Source organism: Eptesicus fuscus, chromosome 2 (assembly GCF_027574615.1).
Source record: "Eptesicus fuscus isolate TK198812 chromosome 2, DD_ASM_mEF_20220401, whole genome shotgun sequence".
In the NCBI taxonomy this organism is placed as follows: Eukaryota; Metazoa; Chordata; class Mammalia; order Chiroptera; family Vespertilionidae; genus Eptesicus; species Eptesicus fuscus.
In genome coordinates this window covers 50952689-50975538 of record NC_072474.1, presented here as the reverse complement: position 1 = coordinate 50975538, position 22850 = coordinate 50952689, and the positions used below count along the sequence as shown (strand labels likewise).

Sequence of the window (22850 nt, the reverse complement as noted above, 5' to 3'; positions counted from 1 at the left end):
ATATTCCAACATCCTGACACGGCATTTTTAACAAGTTTAAAATCTACCTATTGTGTATTTTACTACATTTCCTTCTTAGAATACTGGGGTTATGTATCAGTTTTAATAAGGGAACTGTTAGTAGAACTAGAAAGCCCATACATCCATTAATATGCTAGTCTGTGGGCCATGGCATGGAAGTGGGAATGACACTTCTAATGATTACATTTAATGACCCACTATCGAATGTTTTGCTTTTTGTCCTCTAAGCTCTAGCATTCTCAAAGTTTTAAGATAGAGAGAAGCAACATATGTTCCACTGAATTGGAAGCTGAGACCACCAACTGACCATTCCAGGCTCTTTATGCTATAAAGCAAAAAGCAAAATAAGGACCTAGCCAGTTTGGCTAAGTGTTTAGAGCATTGCCCCAAGGACTGAAGGGCCCAGGGTGTGATTCCAGTCAAGGGCATGTAGTTCAGTTGCAGGCTCAATCCCCAGGACTGGTTGGGGTGTGTATGGGAGGCAACCAATTGATGTCTCTCTCACATCAATGTTTCTCTTTCTCTGTCTCTCCCTCTCCCTCTACTCTCTCTAAAAATCTATGGGGAAAAAATATCCTCTGGTGAGGATTAACAAAAAAAAAAAAAAAAGAAAAAAAGAAAAATAAGGAGGTTAGTCCATTGACTAAGGTGTTAATCTGACCAGGTCTGAAAAATAAGACTAATGAAAGCCAAGGTGAGATGGAACACCAGGGACACCCTGCAGAGATTCCTCACAGTGTAATACAATGAAAATGCTAAAAACAAGTTTATTTAAAGGTGAAACAAGCCTGAGAATCAAGAGCTCAGGGTCGCCCAAACCGGTTTGGCTCAGTGGATAGAGCTGTTGGCCTGCGGACTGAAGGGTCCCAGGTTCGATTCTGGTCAAGGGCATGTACCTTGGTTGCAGGCACATTCCCAGTCGGGGGTGTGCAAGAGGCAGCTGATCAATGTTTCTCTCTCATTGATGTTTCTAACTCTCTGTCCCTCTCCCTTCCTATATATATAAATATATATATATATAAATATATATTTCTTTTTTTTTTTTTTAAAGGAGCTCAGGGTCCTTAGAACTGAAGATTCTGATCACCCCACCAAGTTAAAAACTCTACTAGATAAAGTGCTTATTGAAAAGATGGGGAAAGTGGAATGAGTAATGGAAAAATCTTAAACTACCTATAGCCTCATGATCAGTTACAGAAACAAAATAAGTTCCTACCAATATTTCCTTACTTCTTCCATCACTTTCCATCTTTCTTTCTTTCCCCTATCTATCATAAAATGGCAACATTAATAATGTTGAAGTGTATTGAATGCCAACTATAATCAGGCACTGTTCTAAATGCTTCCTGACACTTAGTCCTTAGAAAAAGCCTACAAAGTTGTTACTCCTATTTAAAGATGAGGAGGCCCAAAGAGCTTAAAGGTTAAGATTAAGTCTCACAGCTTAATCAGTAAGTGGCAGACAGATTTTGAATCTATGTAGTCTACCTCCAGAGCCTACAGTCCAAACCACTTCTTTATAATATCTCATGTTATACTTCCTATTTAATCTATAGGTTGCCGAATAATGAAATAGAAATTTGAAAGAACAAGAGAACTAATGGCTTTGATCTATAAATCCAGGATTCATTTAGCAGTGACACTGTAATATCATCTTTACATGCAGTAGCTGCTAGATAGTAATTTGGCTACTCCTGGGAAGATATACTTGAAAATTATATGTAAAATAATTGCTTTTTATAAATTACATATATATGGGAAGAATAACTCAGTGTGTGTGTATAAGTGTGTGTGAGTGTGTGTGTGTGTGTGTGTGTGTGTGTGTGTGTGTGTGTGTGTGTTGTATACATGAGAGAGAAGAGAACTGGGCAGTGAAGGGGTGAAATGTAATGGAAATCAATTGTTTTAATCTATGCAGCATCTCTTCTATTATCTACTCAACTAGAGGCCCAGTGCATGAATTTGTGCATGGGTGGGGTCCCTTGGTGTGGCCTGCGGTGATTGGGCCAAAACCAGCAGGCCAATGCTGCCTGCTGCTCCTGCCTGCCACTCCCACTCATCCTGGCCCACTGTGGGCTCATGCCCAATCAGTCCTGATCAGGAGAGGCTTGCCACAGCCCATCCCGAAGGGGATGGGGGGTGGGGGGGTCAGGACGCAATCGGTCCTCTGGGTGGGCAGTGGGACACCCCTGTCGGCCCAGGATCCAGATCCATCTTGCTAACATTCACACTGGTTGTTGGGAACCACCTAGCGGCCACTTTTATATCATTTCTTCCTTGTGGAGTGTCTAGGGAGGGGAAGCGGCTGTGGTGCCTGAGGCTAATTTCCAGGAGGCCAGTGGTGCTGTTGGGATCATGCCAGCAGTGCCAGTCCCTTGGTACCTGGCCTGTTTTCCAGAGATTGGACCTGTAGGACTACTGAGGGAGTGAGTGGCTGCTGCCGGGCTGGTGGGCCACCAGGATGGGTCAGTCAGCTGAGCAGCACTCTTGCTGTGGGAGCGCACTGACCACCAGGGGGCAGCTCCTGCACTGAGCGTCTGCACCCTGGTGATCAGGGCGCATCATAGCTACCAGTCTAACGATTGGTCGTTCTGTCATTCGGTCGCTTAGGCTTTTATATATATAGATAACAGCATATTCATTAGCCTTGAGATAATCAAATCCCACCCCCTTTCCATAGTTTTGTGGGGGGGGGGGTAAATTTTTTTTTATTTTTTAATTTTATTGAATTTATTGGGGTGACATCCTAATAAAAGGGTAATATGCAAATTAACCATCACTCCATCACAAAGATGGCAATGCCCAGTCCCCTCAGCCCCGCCAGAGTCCCCCAGTCCGATGGCTGCTGAGAGCGGGCAGTGTGAGCGGCCTGGCAGAAAGCTTGCTTCATCACCACGGTGATGAGGCAAGCATTCTGCCCTGGCCGTGGAGGAACTCTGGGCAGTGGGCGCAGAGCATCCAGGGTGGGACGCGGAGGGCCTCTGGGTCACAGAGAGCCTCTGGGCAGCAGGCGCGGAGCAGCCAGGCCCCGCAGAGAGCAGAGAACCACGGGGAGTGGGCCTAAGACGTCAGGGCTCCCAGATTGGAGAGAGCTCCCCTGAGGGCTCCCAGATTGGAGAGAGTGCAGGTCGGGCTGAGGGACCCACCCACCGTGCATGAATTTCATGCACCAGGCCTCTAGTTGGTTAATAAAATTCTATAGGTTTCAGGTGTACAATTCCATAATACATTATCTGCATATCATATTGTGTGTTCACCACCCAAAGCCAAGTCCCTTTCTGTCACCATTTATCCCCCCTTTATCCTCTTCTACCTCCCACCATCCCCCTTCCCCTTTGGTAATCACCACACTGTTATCTGTGTCTATGAATTTTGGGGGTTTTCTGGCTTAATCCTTTCAAATTTTTCACCCAGCCCCATAACCCCTCTTCCCTCTGATAGCTAAAATACTTTGTGGTTTTAAAGTAGCTTACAAACACAGGATCTCCTATCCCTGAAACCACAGGCGTTGTTCCATAATGAAACTGGACCAATCAGATTCTCCCTACTGAGAATTTTAATTTTCAGTGGAGCCACACATAAAAAAATGAAAGGAAGCAAAAAAATTAAAAAACAAACAAACACAGAAGTAGTAGAAGGAGGAGGAGGAGGAGAAGGAAAAGGAGATGAAGATGAAGAAGAAGAAAGGTGGGGGGGAAAGAGGAGGAGATTAGAAGGAGGAGAAGGAGGGGGAGGAAAAAAAGAAGGTGGAGAAGGAGGAGGAGAAAGGAAAGAAGAAATGTAAGTAAGTATATCTAATGGCAGTTTCCTATTAAAAGGTGCAGAAGTTTCTACTACTGAAATACCTAGAATTATCTTAGTCCTATCCTGCCTTAAGACTTAACTATTCAATCTTCCTTAAGTGTATGAGCTACTCAAGTTCCTTTCCTATAAATCTTTCATGGTAAACCTAGTATCTATCTTTAAAATCTATTTTATTGCTTGTAACCAAAGTCTACTAACAGAATGGTTGCTATTATCAACTCAGGGAGACTAATGCAAAAGTTAAGGCCTCAGTGACTACATCTGGGCCTCCAACAAGGGAGATAAGGTCTGGTGGGGTCAGCTAGGAGTCATTATTTATGAAGGCAAAGTGTGTGGAAAGAGTAGAAGGTGATGCTTGTGAATATGAAGATACTAGTAGCCCTGCACACGAATCCGTGCACCAGTAGCTCTCTGCCCACTGCCCCACCCTCCTGTAACTCCCCCCGCCCCGATAGCTTGCTGCCCTGCCCCCTCCTGTAGCTCTCCGCCTCCTGCAGCTCTCTGCCACCCACTTGTAGTTTGCTGCCCCACCCTCCTGCAGATCCGTGATCCGGTCATTACAGGGTCGGTCATTACGCCTCACGGCATAATGGATAATTAGCATATTCCTCTCTTATTATGTAGGATTGGAGTTACAGCTACTGTTTTTTAACATGAATGGAATATCAAAAATATTCTTGTCACATACTCTTGAGACTATATAAAATTAGGAGACATATGATTGAGTTTCAATAGCTCTGGCTTTACAGTATGTGTTCAACCAGCATTGAAACACATTTACTTTTTCTTATTCTAACTACAATATATAGATTGAAAGGAGAAATAAGATAATATGAAGGGGAAAAAAACAATTGACATGATAGTCTATTAAAGAAAGCAAGCATAATTTTAATTAACTTATATAATTATAATAATTATTATAAACTTACCTGTTTTTCAGAAACATTATAGTATGCTGGACCTGGAATAGCTTCCTCAGTGTTAGGGGCAACAGTGTTTCTGGCAACCAAAGAAAGGAATGGTGCATAGCCACCTATAAAAGTAAAATCATATCAGCGGCAGATAATATTCCAATGATTTCAGAGAAAAAGCACTCAAAATGCATAAAAATCACTTACTACAACTGTTGATACTATACTATCAGAACTAACAGCTAGCTACAGAAGTTGTTGCATTTTAAAGATTCTAATGTAAAAAGCAGAATTTGTGTTAATATATATATTAAATATAAGAACCTGGATTTGCTAAACAACAGAAAAAATACCTAAAGAAAATAAAAAACCAAAGTCTGTTTCCTTCTAAGCATATTTGGTTGGGATAAAAATGGCAGTTATATTTAGCTGATAAAGTATTTTCATCCTCCAAAGACCACTGTTTTGTATTTTGGAACAGCATCTATTATTTGAAGAGAATAACATATATAAATTTATAGAGACAGCCTAAGTAGAAATAACTTAAAGTGAGTTTATAACAAGTAATTAATAATGTCCCCTTGCTTTGATCTATAGTTGGATTGCCTCACCCCAAGTTTTATAAATAAAAGTTACAAATTTCACTGTAAAAGCAATCATAAACTTAGACAAACTTAGTAGATAGACAGTAGACAGACTTAGCCTGCTAAAAGACTGATAAAATATTTCAAGAAAATTAGTATAGTTAAAGCAACATAGATATTAAAGAAGAGATGGGAGCCCTAGCCAGTTTGGCTCAGTGGATAGAGCATCAGGCTAAGTCTGAAGGGTCCCAGGTTGGATTCCGATCAGGAGCACTTCCCTCAGCTGTGGGCTCAATTCCTGGTCCCGGGCACATGTGGGAGGCAACCAAGCAATGTGTTTATCTCATGTGGATGTTTCTCTCTCTGTCTCTCCCCTTGCCTCCCACTCTCTCTAAAAAAAAAAAAAAAAAAAAGGAAAAATATTGTTTGGTGAGGATTAACTGGAGAGGAGAGGGGAGGGGAGGGGAGGGGGGGCTGGAGGGGAGGGGACCTTACCCTTAAAAAGCAATAGTCTATCAAAGATTAAGAAAAGAACTAAAATAAGGGGAGGGGAGGGAAGGAAAGGGAAGGGAAGGGGTGGGGAGGGAAGGGGAGAGAGTGGGGGAGGGGAGGGGAGGGGAAGGGAAAGAGCAGCTATAGTCAACAGGTAATAAAAGAATGAAAGTGAGGACTCAAAACTGGTAAGAATCTTGTACACTAACAGAAATTGAAGGATAGTATAAAATTTTTTATGGTGATAATTAGAATAGTTTAAAATCTCACTAACTCAGACTAATAATAAAAGGTATTCATTTTAAAACTAGAAATAATGTTTCTTTTGAGGCCCATGTGTATCAAAATGTGACTGAAATAAAATATTATTTATTTGTGTTAGGTATTACAACATAAAAGGAGTAAAATATAGACCTTACCCTTAAAAAGCAATAGTCTATCAAAGATTAAGAAAAGAACTAGGAGAAACCAAGATGGCGGCATAGGTGAAACACCTAACCTGCAGCCGGGCACAACAATTTCAAAGGCACAACTAGAGGTCAGAACGGACATCGTCCAGAACCACAGGAGAGCTGGCGGACTGAAATGCCCACAGCTTGGGGGAAGGAGAGGGCCACGGGGACAATCGGGGGAGCCGTAAAAGCCTGAGGTATGGAGAAACTGGCGGAGACATGAGCGCGCGCGCCTGCGGGGAGGATGGAGCCGGAGAGGAGGGGGCGGCTGACGGCCTGGCCTACGTTCACTGGCAGGAAAGAGATAAAGGCTTCGGAGTGCGCTAAGCGCCGGCTCCGACTGCACTGAGCGCCAGTTCCGGGCGAAACCCTGGGAAGCCAGGCGCAGGCTGGGGGAATGAATCTGGGCTGTGGGGCGCAGGCACAGAGGAGCGGGGGAAGGCAGAGCTCCAGAGGCGCGCACGGGAAGGGGCGCAAAGGACGGACTGTTGCCTGCGCCACTGAACTGCCCTAGCGGGAAGGAGACATAAGCTCAGGACCGTGCTGAACCCCAGTTCCGACTGCACTGAACCCCAGTTCCGGGCGAAACCCTGGGAAGCCAGGCGCACGCTGGGGGAATGAATTTGGGCTGTGGTGGCGGAGGCACAGAGAAGCGGCGGCCCCAGACGCGCGCACTGGAAGGTGCGCAGAGGACGGACTTTTGCCTGCGCCACTGGGTGGCCCTGCTGGGAAGGAGACAGGGACGCCAGACTGCGCTGAGACCCAGTTCCAACTGCACTGAAACCCAGTTCCAGGCGAGAATCTGGGAGTCCAGATTCATTAGGGGATGGACTGGACTGTTAGGCAGTGGGCGAAATTCCAGGGCGCGTTTCTCTCAGAGGTGTTTGCAAGGAATACAGAGGGACACAGACACAGGAGCCTCATAGGGCGGGGCTGACAGGAAGCCAAGGTTGTAGGCTCCACCCTGTAGCTCCGCCCCAGCCAAGCTGAGCAGAAGCTTTTTCCTGCTGAGTGCCTCAGGTAGTGGCTGACCCACACTGCATTGGAGACCCAGAAATGAGGGCATCTAGTGGTTGGTGGGAGATGACACCAGATTTCAATCACTTGCATAAGGGAGGCATTCTAGAGGCAGACTCAGTGAGCGCCAAGGCATTGCTGCATCAAGACCCGGCCCACAAACATGTCTCCTGCACAGCAACTCTTCCTATATGGACAAAGAGGGTCCTCACGGCCAATTGGCCTGGAGGACAATTCCTCCCAGTGACACCAACAACAATCAAGACTTAACTGTACAAAGGAGGACCAAGATGGAGACATAGGGCGGCAGCCTGATCGTTGCCTACCACAACAATATTGAGACTACGACGGGAGAGCAGAGCAGACACCAGCCAGAAAGACCGGGGGGCTGGCTGAGCAGATGCTCTACAACTAGAATAAAAGAGAGGGGTACGCAGGATGATGCTGATGCCGGTGACCCAAAGTCCACACGTTAAGAACTATGGCTCAGGCGACACAATGGTGGCCTGGAACGTGCTCGGCGCAGTTCCCCCGGCGGTCTCCGGCTGAGGGGACGGCTCCACTCGCTGCCGAGCACGAACAGACGAGCCCCTGGGAGACATGGGGTGGGAGACTCCGTGGTTGCTGACCTCCGAGTCCTTCAAGAATCTCAATGCCCCGAAGTGGCCAGGTGCGCACGCTCAGCGACTGGCCACCGTTGCAGACCCAAGGGCCGACGCAGCGACACCGGACCAGCCCACCGCCGGGCACCGGGCACACCGGAGCCTTGCCGAGCCCGCCGCTCAACGAGTTCTGCGGCAGCCGCCCTGGAGCTCTGAGAAAATGACCGAAGGAATTGCTGAGAGGGAATTGACCAACAGGAATTGGGATCAAGAAGACGAAACCCCGCTGAGACCCGAGTCCAGGCGAGCCTGCGAGCCTCTGGGCTCAGATGTGGTCACACGCCTCTGGGTCTAGGTGAGGCCTCACGCCCCTGGGTTTGGGTGAGGCCACACGCCCCTGGGTCCAGGTGAAGCTGGATTCCGGGTTCGGGTGAGGCCATGTGCCCCTGGGTCCGGGCGAATCTGAACCCTGGGTCCGGGTGAGGCCGTGGGCCCCTGGATCCAGGTGAGACCACGCGACCAGGGGTCTGAGAGAGGTAACGCGCCCCTGGGTCCGGGTGGCTTCGTGCACCTAGGTCCAGGTGAGGCCACGTGCCCCTGGGTCTGAGAGAGGCCACGCACCCCTAGGTCCGGGCGAGACCATGTGTCCGTGGATCCGGGTGGGGCCTCGTGCACCTAGGCCCGGGTGGGGCCGCATGCCCCTGGGTCTGGGGGAGGCCAGGCGTCCCTGGGTCCGGGTGAGACCGTGTGTCCCTGGATCCGGGTGAGGCCTCGTGCGCCTAGGCCCGGGTGAGGCCACGTGCCCCTGGGTCTGGGGGAGGCCAGGCGTCCCTGGGTCCGGGTGAGACCGTGTGTCCCTGGATCCGGGTGAGGCCTCGTGCACCTAGGCCCGGGTGAGGCCACGTGCCCCTGGGTCTGGGGGAGGCCAGGCGTCCCTGGGTCCGGGTGAGACCATGTGTCCCTGGATCAAGGTGAGACCTCGTGCACCTAGGCATGGGTGAGGTCACGTGCCCCGGGGTCTGAGAGGCCAAGCGTCCCTGGGTCCGGGTGCAACCATGTGTCCGTGGATCCGGGTGAGGCCGCGTGCACCTAGACCCGGGTGAGCCCAAGTGCCCCTGGGTCTGGGAGAGGCCAAGCGTCCCTGGTTCCGGGTGCAACCATGTGTCCCTGGAGCCGGATGAGGCCTCGTGCACCTAGGCCCGGGTGAGGCCACATGCCCCTGGGTCTGGGAGAGGCCAAGCGTCCCTGGGTCCGGGTGAGACCATGCGTCCCTGGATCCGGGTGAGGCCTCGTGCACCTAGGCCCGGGTGAGCCCAAGTGGCCCTGGGTCTGGAAGAGGCCAAGCGTCCCTGGGTCCGGGTGCGACCATGTGTCCCTGGATCCGGGTGAGGCCTCGTGCACCTAGGCCCGGGTGAGGCCACATGCCCCTGGGTCTGGGAGAGGCCAAGCGTCCCTGGGTCCGGGTGAGACCATGTGTCCCAGGATCCGGGTGGGGCCTCGTGCACCTAGGCCCAGGTGAGCCCAAGTGGCCCTGGGTCTGGGAGAGGCCAAGCGTCCCTCGGTCCGGGTGAGACCATGTGTCCCTGGATCCGGGTGAGGCCTCGTGCACCTAGGCCCGGGTGAGCCCAAGTGGCCCTGGGTCTGGGAGAGGCCAAGCATCCCTGGGTCCGGGTGAGACCATGTGTCCCTGGATCCGGGTGAGGCCGCGTGCACCTAGGCCCGGGTGAGCCCAAGTGGCCCTGGGTCTGGGAGAGGCCAAGCGTCCCTGGGTCCGGGTGAGACCATGTGTCCCTGGATCCGGGTGAGGCCTCGTACACCTAGGCCCGGGTGAGCCCAAGTGGCCCTGGGTCTGGGAGAGGCCAAGCGTCCCTGGGTCCGGGTGCGACCATGTGTCCCTGGATCCGGATGAGGCCTCGTGCACCTAGGCCCCGGTGAGGCCACGTGCCCCTGGGTCTGGGAGAGGCCAAGCGTCCCTGGGTACGGGTGAAGCCAGATCCTGGGTCCGGGTGAGGCCGTGCGCCCCTGGATCCATCCGGGTGAGGCGGGGTCCCAGGCCCGGGTGAGACCACGCGCCCCTTGGGTATGGGTGAGGCCACGTGCCCCTTAGTCCGGGTGACGCCGTGCCCCTGGGTTCGGCCGAGACCAAACCAGAGGGAGTCGGACCTCCATTACCACCATTTGTCCACCATTCAGAGCTGAGGGGTCAGTGCTGACATGTACACATAAGGAACTACTGGACATAGAAATTGGGTCTCAAAAGAACTGTTGGTCCAGGGGGAAGCTCGCTACAGATTGATTCATTTGCCTGTCAGCATAACTATTATTGCTCGTCTCACATTCAGTTCTTATTAGTATATATCTAGTGACATATGATCTCGCTCATCTAGGGGAAATGATGAACAACATAGACTGAGGAACAAGAACAGAACCAGAAGCAAGGAGGCATCGATCGGACTATCGGGCCTCAGAGGGAGGATAGGGGAGGGTAGGGAGAGGGTGGGGGGAGGGGGAGAGTTCAACCAAAGGACCTGTATGCATGCATATAAGCCTATCCAACGGTTAAGTTCAACAGGGGATTGGGGCATGCGTGGGGAGAGGGGTGGGATGGGAATGGGGGGATGAGGACAAATATGTGACACCTTAATCAATAAAGAAATTTAAAAAAAAAAAAAGAAAGAAAAGAACTAAAATAATTTTAAATAAAGAAAAATATATCAAGTGCCAAAATGCTTAGAAGCTCAAAAGAGGGGAACTTTTCAACCATGCTTAGATGATTAGGAAAAGCTTCATGGATGATGTTAAAACTTTGATGGTTTGAATTGACTGTCCCAAAGCAAAGAGAAAAAAACACTTGGATAGTAACAAAGACCACAAGAACAGAAATCCTTATAAGGAAGCCAATGTTCATTTTGAAAAGGCAAGGGTTGTTCAGTAGAGCTGAGAAACACAGGACATCAGAGAAATATTCCAACTCAGGGTAAGAAACTAGACAACAATACACAGGTTTCATTCAAGACACACAGATAGCACATATAAATTAAGCTATAGATTATATAAAGTCAATAGTGCAAACTACCAAAAAGTCTTCTTTTAAGTGGGAGGAAAATAAGTCATATAAACAGGAAAAGAGTCAATGAAAAGAAACAGATCTAGAAATGAGAAGATGGAGTTAGCACATACATTAAAGCAGTGGTTCTCAACCTTTTTAATGTCGCGATCCTTTAATACAGTTCCTCATGTTGTGGTGACCCCCAACCATAAAATTATTTTCGTTGCTACTTCATAACTGTAATTTTGCTACTGTTATGAATCGTAATGTAAATATCTGTGTTTTCCGATGGTCTTAGGCGACCCTGCTAGCGGTTCTCAACCTGTGAGTTGCGACCCACAGGTTGAGAACCGCTGCTCTAGAGCCTAAGACCATCAGAAAACACAGATATTTACATTACGATTCATTAACAGTAGCAAAATTACAGTTATGAAGTAGCAACGAAAATAATTTTATGGTTGGGGGTCACCACAACATGAGGAACTGTATTAAAGGATCGCGACATTAAAAAGGTTGAGAACCACTGCATTAAAGTATCATAAATATTCTTCATATGTTCAACAAGGTAGAAGAAAGATGAACATGATGAAAAGATAAAAGGAAGATACATTAAAAAACTCAAATCAAACTTCTAAAATGTAAAGTGCCACTGGATAGAATTAACAACAAAATTTTTTGAGTTAATAAAAAAGTTAATAATATGTGAAGTGGTACAGTATTTTTGAAGGTAGATTGTGATAAGAGACATTATAAACCCTAGAGCAACCACTAAAAAAATAAAACAAAGAATTACAGCTGGTAAAACAATAGTGGAGACAAAAACAGAAACATTTAGCCCTGGCCAGTGTTACCCAATGGTTAGAGCACGTGCACCTAAGGTTTGAATCCTGGCCAAGGGCATGTACCTGGGTTGCAGGCTTGGGGTGGGGGTGGGAAGTAAGCAATTAATGTGTCACTCTCACATCAATGTTTCTCACTCTCTCCCCCTCCCTCTCTCCCTTCCACTCTTCCTAAAAATAGATGGTATATAGATCTTGTAACATAGAAACCCACACCTGAAACCTATATGATCATGCTGATAAATGTCACCCCAATAAATTTAATTTTTAAAAAATCAATAGAAAAAATATCTTCTGGTGAGAACTAACCAAAAAACAAAAAACAACAACAACAACAACACAGAATCATTAAAAAAAACAAACACAAAACTCAACTCATTCAATGAAGGTTGAGAAAGAAGAAAAAAGTAACAAAGAATAGATGAGATGAATAGAAAACAAATAGCAAGAGAGTAAATTTAAATGTAAAAATATTGATAATTAAGTAGAAGAATTCCAAACACCTCAATTAAAAGATAGAGATTATCAGACTGAATGAAAAAAGCAAGGCCCCCATTTTATGCTGTCTACAGGAGACCCTCTTAAAACATAAAGACATAGGTTCAAAGAAAAGGATGAGAAAAATCTGCCATGCATCCGTGAATCCATGAAAACTGTTTTGACTATATTAAAATCATGGAAAAGCAGGGGTAAGAGACATTTCATTATGATAAAGGGATCACTTCATCAAGAGAATTTAGTAATCTCTAAAGAAAAGCAAGAAAGTGATAGCCATAAAAATCAGAATAGTGCTTACCTACAGGGGAAAGGAAAAGGATTATGATTAAAAAGGAAATTTTGGCAATGTTATATTATTTGAGATTCACCTTTTAAGCCATAAATTTATATTTTATATGATTTTCTTCATAAGTATTTCTCACAATTAAATGTATATTTCTTCTAATTTAAGTTCATATAGACACTAAGTTAATGTGAACTAATATGTGAGAACTAATATAAGAAAGCTAAGCTCATGCTAGTTCTGAGGCTGCTGCTATCCGAGCATGCAGAGATTCTAACTGAATTTACCTAGACAAATGTAAAATTAAATGCAAATTACAGAAATTTATATAAAAATGCAAAAACAAAATGCACAACAGCCCCATGAATTCAAGACTCATCAAATCTTCATTTAAGTTTTCCAAAGGTAATTATTTAGAATCTTGCATCAATAGGCTAACAGTTTATATGAAACATTGAGTTCAAATAAAGCCACAAGAAAATTAAAATGTTTATACTGATGATCTCCATGAGAGAAGGGACTTTTCTGTTGTTTTTTGTTGTTGTTGTTGTTGTTTTAATTTCTTTATTGATTAAGGAGTCACATATTTGTCCTCATCCCCCCATTCCCATCCCCTACCCCTCCCCACAGATGCCCCCACCCCCCTGTTGTCCTTAACCATTGGTTAGGCTTGTATGCATACACACAAGTCCTTTGGTTGATCTCTCCCCCCTCCCCCCACCTTCCCCTACCCTCCCTCTGAGGCCCGACAGTCCGATCGATGCCTCCTTGTTTCTGGGTCTGTTCTTGTTCATCAGTCTATGTTGTTCATCATTTCCCCTAGATGAGTGAGATCATGTGTTACTAGAAATATACTTATAAGAACCGAATGTGAGATGAGCAATAATAGTTATGCTGACAGGCAAATGAATCAGTCTGTATTAAGTTTCTTTCTGGACCAACAGTTCTTTTGAGACCAAATTTCAATGTCCACCAGTTCCTTATGTGTACATGTCGGCACTGACTTTTCAGCTCTGGATGGTGGACAAATGGTGGTAATGCAGGTCCAACTCCCTCTGGTTTGGTCTTGCCCGGACTCAGGGGCGTGTGGCCTCACCCGGACCTGGGACCCAGCATCACCCCGGCCCCGGGGCGAGGGGCCTCACCCGGACCCAGGTGTGCGTGGCCTCACCCGGTCCAGGGGCGCGTGGCCTCGCCCCGACCTGGGACCCAACCTCACCCGGATCCAGAGGCGCACGGCCTCACCTGGACCCGGGATTCAGCTACACCCAGACCCAGGGGCGCGTGGCCTCACCCGGACCCAGGGGACTTTTCTGTTTTATTCATGGCACTAGAGGCCCAGTGCACAAATTCGTGCACGGGTGGGGTCCTACTGGACTGCCCCAATGGGTGCCAATCGGGCAAGGCCAGTGGGGGGGAGGGGCCATGGGAGGTTGGCCAGCCCCCCGATCTGGCTGGTTGGCAAGCCACAGTGCACATCATGGTGACTAGTCGTTCTAGTCATTCCAGTTGTTCTGGACGGTTGGCTTTTATATATATATATATAGACTAGAGGCCTGATGCATGAAATTTGTGCATGGTGGGGTCCCCTCAGCCCAGCCTGCATCCTCTCCAATCCGGGAAACCTCAGGGGATGTCTGACTGCCAGTTTAGGCCGACCCCCGCCGGCCTGGTCGCCCCTTACTACCACCCCTGCCAACCTAGTCACCCCCAACTTCCCCCCTCTGCCAGCCTAGTCACCCCCAACTGCCCCCTTCTGCCAGCCTTGTCACCCCTAACTGCCCCCCCTGCCGACCTGGTCGCCCCCAACTGACCCCCCCGCCCGCTGGCCTGGTCGCCCCACGCAGCCTGTGTTCGGTCGTCCATCCGTTGGTTTCGGTCATAACAGCCCCTGACTTTTTATATATGTGGATTATACCTAATGCTTACAGTTAGGGTGACACACTGTCCTAGTTTACCCAGGAAACAGGGCTTTTAGGGCTAAAACCAGGACATGTCTAGATAAACCAAGATGATTGGTCATCCTATCATAGAGCCCTGCATATTAAACAATAAATATTGAATTAATAGGTGCTATTCTAAATTACACCTTTAATCATTTATTCAACAATACTGAATACTTTATTATATGTCAAAGAGAGGCAGTGAGGGTACAATAATGAATAAGCTAAAACCCTGGCCTCAAATAGTGGGAAAGCCAGACAAATAAGCAAATAATTACACTATAAACAGTGCTGCTAATAATTATGGTATAAAATTTAGGAGGTGAGAGTTCTGGGGAATTAGAGTTGGTGAAGGGTAAGACAAGTTTTATTTGGGGCATATGGATCTATTGGCATGTAAAGTGCAAACTACAAATGATAAACTGTCAGGTAGGAAGAAATTAAGAATATAGAAGAGGAAAAGATTTCAAAAGAAATAAATTTAGTTTGGGATATATTGAGTTTGAGGTGCCAACAGCAGGAGATAAATCAAACTGGCATGAAGCAATAAAATCAGTCCATTCTAAGAAAGAAGGTGGGCAGCATGTGATTAAAAGTTCCATCCCCACAACTATAACCACAAAACAAAAACAAAGAGTATTCTCAACATAAAAGTAGATCTTTAAGTATAAAGAGCAGCAATTTTCAACCTTTTTCATCTCATGGCAACATGAAGTAATTACTAAAATTATGCAGCACACCAAGAAATATATGTATATATTTTTGCAGATCTGACAAAAATAGGTATAATTTTGATTCATTCACTGGATGGCTATTGTGTTGGCTGTTGCCATTTTTTTATTTGACAATCTAAAGGAGAAGAGGTCAGTGCCCCTGACTAAATAGTCAGATATAGCATGTTTTAAAAATTCTTGCAGCACAGGTTGAAAATCACTGATATTGAGCAATCACATTAATATTGTTTATTTAAACTTAATAAAGATAGACTATACTTCCTGAGATGATCTCCCTAAATTCTGATTGGCTAATAAAATAAAATCATTATTGTTGGCATAAGCACATGGGCATAAGTACAAGACCACAGACAGCTCATGCTTCTGTGGCAAATAAAGCTAACTGCTCTCCAATCAAAGAAAAAAAATGGGAAAGAATATATTTAGGGGCTGATGTCACCCAGTTTAGATAACTAATATAGAACCAATACAGATAACTAATATACAGCTAATGTGAGGTGCCATTTATTATGTAAATCAATCTCAAAAACCAATTAAATACTCCTTAGCACAATAATACCAGGAGCAGTGAGATTATTAAAGGGATTATATTTTTAGTATATTTTACCAGCCTGGTTGTCTCTTGGGAAATTTTGCTTTGATGAGATAAGATAAGCTTGCTTCTCAGATAATTGTAAGAAAATCATAAATAGCTCTCATTACTCTGGCATTGGAATATCCATTCTCTCTCCTACTCCTGAAATCAGAACAGCTAAATCCTCTCCCTTTCAGGCTGCAAATCTAGAAAAGTCTCCCTGACCAAATGGCCAAAAGCCAAGGCAATAAAGTTTGAAAATTAGGGTGGAAAGAATTTCCTGAGGAAAATCTTACAATACATTGCAGGATTGACAACCACAGTAAAAAGAGAGTGGTAATTAGGAAAGAGAAATGCTAAAAACAAAGAGTATTTGCTTCTTTCTTTTGAAGATCTAAGTCTCTAAAGCAGCAATTTTCAGCCTTTTTCAGCTCATGGCACATATAAACTAATTACTAAAATTCTACACACACCAAAAAATATATTTTTGCTAATCTGACAAGAAAAAGCGTATAATTATAATTTTAAGTCTCTCAAATAGGGCAGCTATTGTGGTGACAGCAGTTGTCACGTTTTTTACCTTGACAATCTAAGGGAGAAGTCAGTGCCCATGACTAAATAGTAAGGTATTGCATGTTTTAAAAATTCTTGTGGCACACCGGTTGAAAATCACTGCTCTAAGGTCTTCTCCTCTTGTGTAATTCAAGGTAACAAGTTATATAAAGTCCCTACATCTGCTCTTCATATATCATACTCTATAAAATCTAACTGTCCCTTTATTAAATTGCAGTTTACATTTAATATTATTTTGTACTAGAAGCCTGGTGCATGAATTCGTGCTTGGGTGGGGTCTCTCGGCCTAGCTGGTGATCAGGGCCAATCGGGAAGGGGAGGAACTGCCGTGGGGAGGGACTGTGGAAGGCTGGCCTCAGCAGCAAGCTAACCAATGGCCGATTCTGTGAGGAATCGGGCTCCCACCTCCCTCCTGTCAGGTAAACCAGATTCTGGGCTGTCAGGACACAGGCAGCAAGGTCTGGGTCAGTGCGCTTCATAGTTACCGGCTGGTTGACTGGTGGTTCTGGTCGTTCAACTGTTCAGTTGCTGGGCTTTTATTATATAAGATTAGCTTAAGGTGTACAGTATAATGGTTAGATACTCATATACTTTACAAAGTGTTCCCCCTGATATTTCCTGTACCCACCTGGCACCATACATAGTTATTACTAATACTGGTGCATGGATTCATGCACATTGAAAGGAAATTAATTAGAAGAAATATTTTAATATTGCTATTCACCCTTTCTTTATAATAGAAGTGTCAACCAAATTCACAATTGACGATGACAGATCGAAACACATGTGTGCGATTTGCGCCAGTGAGAGCTTTATATGTAACGTGCATGCGCCAGTCAACTTAGCCTTTTATAAATATAGAATAAACTTGCTTAATTAGACCTGCTTTCTGATTTAGCTAAACTTTTTCCAGCCCAGTGAAGCACCCCAACTTCTCTTTCAGGTAATTGTCAGCAACACAGCAGTAAATAGCAACACGAAGCAGATTATTATTGTAGATCATGCAAGGAGGAAAAAAGGGTAAAATATTTAACTGTAGCAGCGTTTGACTATATTCTGTGCAGTGAGAAAACCTGAAGTCATTTCAAGTGCCAACATTTCTTCTTTCTTTTTTTCTCTTTTTTTTTTTTTTTTCCGACATTTCTTACTTCTTTTCAATCGGGTCAAGTTTCTAAACTTTTTAAATCTCCGTTTTCCAGCTAATGAAAAGAAAATAGGATTCTATTGAGTCTCCTATCAACCTACTCCAGGACTTCTGTGAGGATCAAATGAGATGAGGCATGGGAAAATGCTTCACAGACATTTGGTTAAAGTATAAAATGTTTCCACCTGCTATAAAGCAAGTCGTGTTCCTGGGCTGAAGAAACTCCCAGGAGGCTAGTCGCTAGGGAGAGGAAGCCGGGCATTGCTATGTGACGTCATTATCCAGCACCCACAGTGACCATTTCTGGGCTGGGCTGGGCTGTGGGCCGCATTTTGTGCCATGGGGTCTTAGCAGCATTGGCTGCGATTTGGTGGGGTGTCGCTCTAGGGTGGTGGAGAGGCCTGTATCCCACTTGGGGGAAGCCAAGTGTTAGTTTGTCAGCACCAGGTCCGTGATGCCATTTATTTTAAAACTAGAGGCCCAGTGCACAAAATTTCATGCACTGGGGGGTGGGGGGGTCCCTCAGCCCAGCCTGCACCCTCTCACAGTCTGGGACCCCTCGCTCCTTACCACCCTCCTGCAGCAGAGGCAGGAGAGGCTCCTGCCACCGCTACTGCACTTGCCAGCCGTGAGCCCAGCTTCTGGCTGAGCAGCGCTCCCCCTGTGGGAGTGCACTGACTACCAGGAGGCAGCTCCTGCATTGAGTGTCTGCCCCCTGGTGGTCAGTGCATGTCATAGCAACAGATCAAACAGACACTTACCCTTTTAAATATATATACTAGAGGCCTGATGCACGAAATTCCTTCCCCCAGCTGCCAGCACCGGCTTCCCTCGCAGCTGTGGCAGCTTGCCTCAGCCCTCGCAGTCCCGGCTTCATCCGGAAGGTCATCCAAAAGGACGTTCAGTCTAACTAGCATATTACGCTTTTATTATTATAGAAGATTGCTGACTATATACTACCTGACCTTTAATTGAAATATCTGTATATGCCGCTACATAGCCCAATGTATTACTGATGTTAAAGAAGGGTAAAGAAAGCCAAAACCGGTTTGGCTCAGTGGATAGAGCATCATCCTGCGGACTAAAAGGTCCCAGGTTCGATTCCGGTCAAGGGCATGTACCTTGGTTGCGGGCACATCCCTAGTGGGGGTTGTGCAAGAGGCAGCTGATCGATGTTTCTAACTCTCTATCCCTCTCTCTTCCTCTCTATAAAAAAATCAATAAAATATATTAAAAAAAAAAAAGAAGGGTAAAGCAAAATATACCTAGGAAAGAAATTATAGTTCTTTTAAATTATCTTGCCAGGGACTTAAAGTATAGAAATGACCAGAGACACCTGTACCTCCTATAAATTATCAGCATGTCATCAGTAAGTATTGCTGAACAGGATCTATAGGATGCAGCTGCTAAAAGTTGTCAAGCATGGAATTCTCTAGTTTCCTTCATATATCAACAAGGTGCAATTCTATAAAACAGTATAAGAAGGGCCTTGCAACATCCTATTTACTGCTCTCTATATAGAGTTCACAAAGGTCATATTATATGAGTTTTTATACTGCTATGTGTCACTCACTAATTTTTTTATTTTATTTCAAGAATTACTGTAGGGTTTGTTAATTAAGCACTTGTTTTGAGCTAAAACCTGAGAATAACAGAGTAAAAACCCTGGTATTGCCCTCAAGAAACTGACATTTTTGTGCAGAAACCAGATTAACAGATAATTGCAAGATAGTATCAAAGTGCTATCAAAGGTCAATAAGGAGTCAAAGAAGAAAGACTTAAGAAAGAGTAGAGGCAGAAAATAACCTCACTTTACCTGAGTCTCAAAGAGTAAGTAGGAATTAGCCAGGTGAGGAAGGAAGAGAGAGCATACCAGGCAAAGGTATCAGGAGGTACAAAGTCATGGAGGTGATTAAGCATGAACTTCCAGAAAATGCAAAGTTGGAACTGCTGACATGTAGGTTAAGTCTTGGTGGAGGTGTGCCTGGAAAAATCAGTAAAGCAGGAGAGCAGATCAGGAATCATATCATGAAGACTCTTATATACCACATTAAGGAATTCAGATTTTAATCTTAGTTTTAAAAACAAATAACATAACTATAATGATCATGTGAGCCATAAGACAGAAGTTGGATTGGAGACTAAAGTAGAGAGAAATCAGTAATGTCTTATGGGTTTATTTCAGAAAAGAAATAATGATACCTGAACTAAAACAAGGATAGTTAAATGAAGAAAGGGGAGTAATTTGAGAGATAATAAGAAGATAGAATCAATAGGTCTTTGGAATGGTCAGTCAGAGAAGAAAAAGGAGTCTGGAATAATTCTAAAGCATCTATACTAATAAAAGGGTAAAATGCTAATTAGACTGGGTTGACCGGCCATCTGCTGGACGTCTGACTTCCTTCCGGACAAAGCCATGTGGTGGGGGCCAAGGCAGAGGCAGTCAGGGGTGATCAGGCCGGCAGGGGAGAGTAGTTAGGGGTGAGATGAGGCTGGCAGGGGGTTAGGGGTGATCAGGCTGGCAGGGGAGGGCCGTTGGGGGCAACCAGGCCAGCAGAGGAGTGCTGTTGGGGGCATTAGGCAGGCAGACAGGTGAGTGGTTAGGAGCCAGTGGTCCTGGATTGCAAGAGGGATGTCTAAACAGGCAGTCGGACATCCCCCAAGGGGTCCCGGATTGGAGAGGGTGCAGGCCAGGCTGAGGGACAACCCCCATCCCCGTGCACAAATTCATGCACCGGGCCTCTAGTAAATTTTATAAATGACTGGTAGGGAATTTTTTTTAAAGGAGCCAGTAATGGTGGGGAAAATGATGAGTTCAGACACTTGGAATTTCAGAGGCCAGAAACCAATCAGGTGGAGATGTCCAAAACAGAAATTGGCAATGCGGAGAACTTAAGATAGGGAGAAAGCTCGTCTTAGAGATATAAATCACCTATATCTCTAAAGACTTTCTTTCGGGAAGAATCAGAATGTGGATAGTGGTTGAAGCTATGGGTTTGAATGAGAAAGTACACATGAGAAAAGCAACAAGCAAAGATTAGAAAGTACAGTATATAAACATTTAAAAGGTGTTTAGAAAAATGTAAACTTTTAAAGAAGACTATGAAGGGTTGGTTAGAAATAGAAAATGATTCCCTGACTCAGCACGTGTTAGGCACTGTTCCTAACTGGTGTGGCTCACTGGTTGAGTGCCAACCATGAATCAAGAAGTCACCGGTTTGACTCCCTGTCAGGGCACATGCCTGAGTTGTGGGCTCAATCCCCAGTAAGGGGCGTGCAAGGGGCAGCGATTGATGTTTCCATCTCCCCCTCTCCCTTCCTCCCTCTCTAAAAATCCATTTTAAAACATTTAAAATAAAAACAGAGTGGTCAGTTGTGCCAAAATAAAACCATAGGTGTAATCATTGGTAGCTAGTAAATTGTTAGGGAGTTGTTGTTTTTAACAACTCAACTGCATTAAAGACAGACATGGTAAGCTCCAAGGATATTGATAACAGATGCTGAAAACTACTAAAACTCAATATTAAAGCAAGGACAATTGACAAATCTGTACTCCACCCAGAGAAACCTTAAATTAACCTACTATACTAATCTGATCAGTCATATCGACAGAGCCATGGATCCTGGCATTTGTTTAAAAATACAAACATAAAAAAATAAAATAAAAATACAGACATAGTGTAGGAATAGGGAAAATGCAGGTTAACAAGGAAAAAAAAACTTTAATTTGAATGGTATTAAACTCCACAAAATCAGCAGATTAGGAAAAGCAGAAAGCAAATTGAAAGTATTTAATTTAATAAAAATCCCTCCTAAACTCACTAACTGCAAACAAATGAGAGTGAGTAATTATTTAAATTATCCATCCCCACTTCATCTCTCAAGAGTATAGCTTTGCTTTGCACAGAATGGGGGAGTAAAGGGACTCTCACTAAGTATGCTCCAAGAGAACATGGGTGTGTTCACACCAGAGGCATCTCTATCTGAAGAAATACATGGAACCATCTTCAAATGATAGTGCAAAACAGAAATGCAAAAGTTACATTTTAGTAAATAAATGTCTCTCTAGCTAATGGGAGGTCAGGCGTGTGGAGCAGACAGGGTCACAATGGGAGAAGGCGGCCGGCGGTCAGAAGGACAGTCTCACACCTCCCTCCCCTGCACACCTGAAAGAATGACGCAGGCAGCCATCGCGGAGTCGGAAGGCCTAGCCACGTGCCTGCGGGCCTTGCGACAAGGGACAGGTGATTTTACCAGTTACCGCCTGTAAAATAGGGCTGGTATTTCCCCGCCTGCTTCGTGTTTTGTGACACGTGGGAAGGGGTAGGGTGACGTTGACCTCCCGGGCACACCCGGAGGCTTGCTTCTCCTCACCTCTTACCTGCGGCCCGCTGCTTCAGGAAAGGCACCTGGTAGGACCCAGGCCCCACATGATCCTCAGTGCTGCCGCCGTCAGCGTATCTGAGCACGCGGGGAGCCCGATCGTACATAGTGGCGGGAGGGCTTGGAAGGCGGCGGCCGGAAGGGGATAAAAACAAGGCGGCTGGAGGGGGTGTGGAGCGGAAGGAAGCCCTCAACAGTCTGGGGAGCGGGCGGCACCGCCGGCAAAGGCTGTCTCCCCACCTGCTCGGGGTTCAGGCGTGCCCGGGGAGATTTCTAGCCCTGAGGTAACGTGGAAGGGAGCTGAACGGACTTAAGCCATCTCACACAATCACTTGTTCACCAGCTAAAAGCTGTGGCTCGCCTCAGCTGTGGCAGGAGATTAAAGGACCGGTCTCCAGGCCTGTGCTTCCGGCGCTGGCTCCGCCCCGGAAGTTCCTGGAGAAAGGCTGAAGGCTCTCCCCCAGTGAAGTCCAGGGAGCATGCGCACAGCGCTGAGCCCGCCCACTTGCCCCACCCTGAGCTCTCTCTGTCAACTGCTGTAGGTCCCGGGTTCTCAGAAAAGCTCTAGGAAACGAGGCAGTAGTAGAGGAGCTGGGGCTGACTTGACTGATGCATTTCCCCAATAAATGAATTAGGGCGACATGGAAGGGGCTAGCAAAAACTGTGAATGGAAAGCTAAGCCTTAGCGCAAAGCAGAGCCTGGGTTCTGCCAAGCTCACCGCCCAACCCCTACTGGACACCCCCGCCGTCACAGAGAAGCACCTGGGACTTGACCCCAATAGAAGCTGTGCTAGAGAGGAAATAAGCCAGTCAGAGGAAGATAAATATCACATGACCTCACTCATTTGTGGAATATAATGAACAACATAAACTGATGAACAAATATAGAACCAGAGTCATAGAAGCATCAAACAGGCTGTCCAACCTATGAGGGAAGTGGTTGGGGG

At 45.8% G+C, this 22850-nt stretch overlaps 1 protein-coding gene across 1 annotated transcript in view; it reads right to left on the bottom strand.

Moving 5' to 3' along the window:
- Window positions 1-22025, bottom strand: part of STPG2 (sperm tail PG-rich repeat containing 2) — a 167193-nt gene extending 145168 nt beyond the window's left edge. Inside the window, exons 1-2 of the mRNA XM_054727280.1 lie at window positions 21902-22025; window positions 4755-4858 (exon numbers count right to left, since the gene is read on the bottom strand). Coding sequence (XP_054583255.1) covers window positions 4755-4858; window positions 21902-22010 — 213 coding nt within the window. The 5' untranslated portion in view covers window positions 22011-22025. The remainder of the gene's footprint in view (window positions 1-4754; window positions 4859-21901) is intronic.
- Between the last annotated feature and the right edge of the window lie 825 nt (window positions 22026-22850).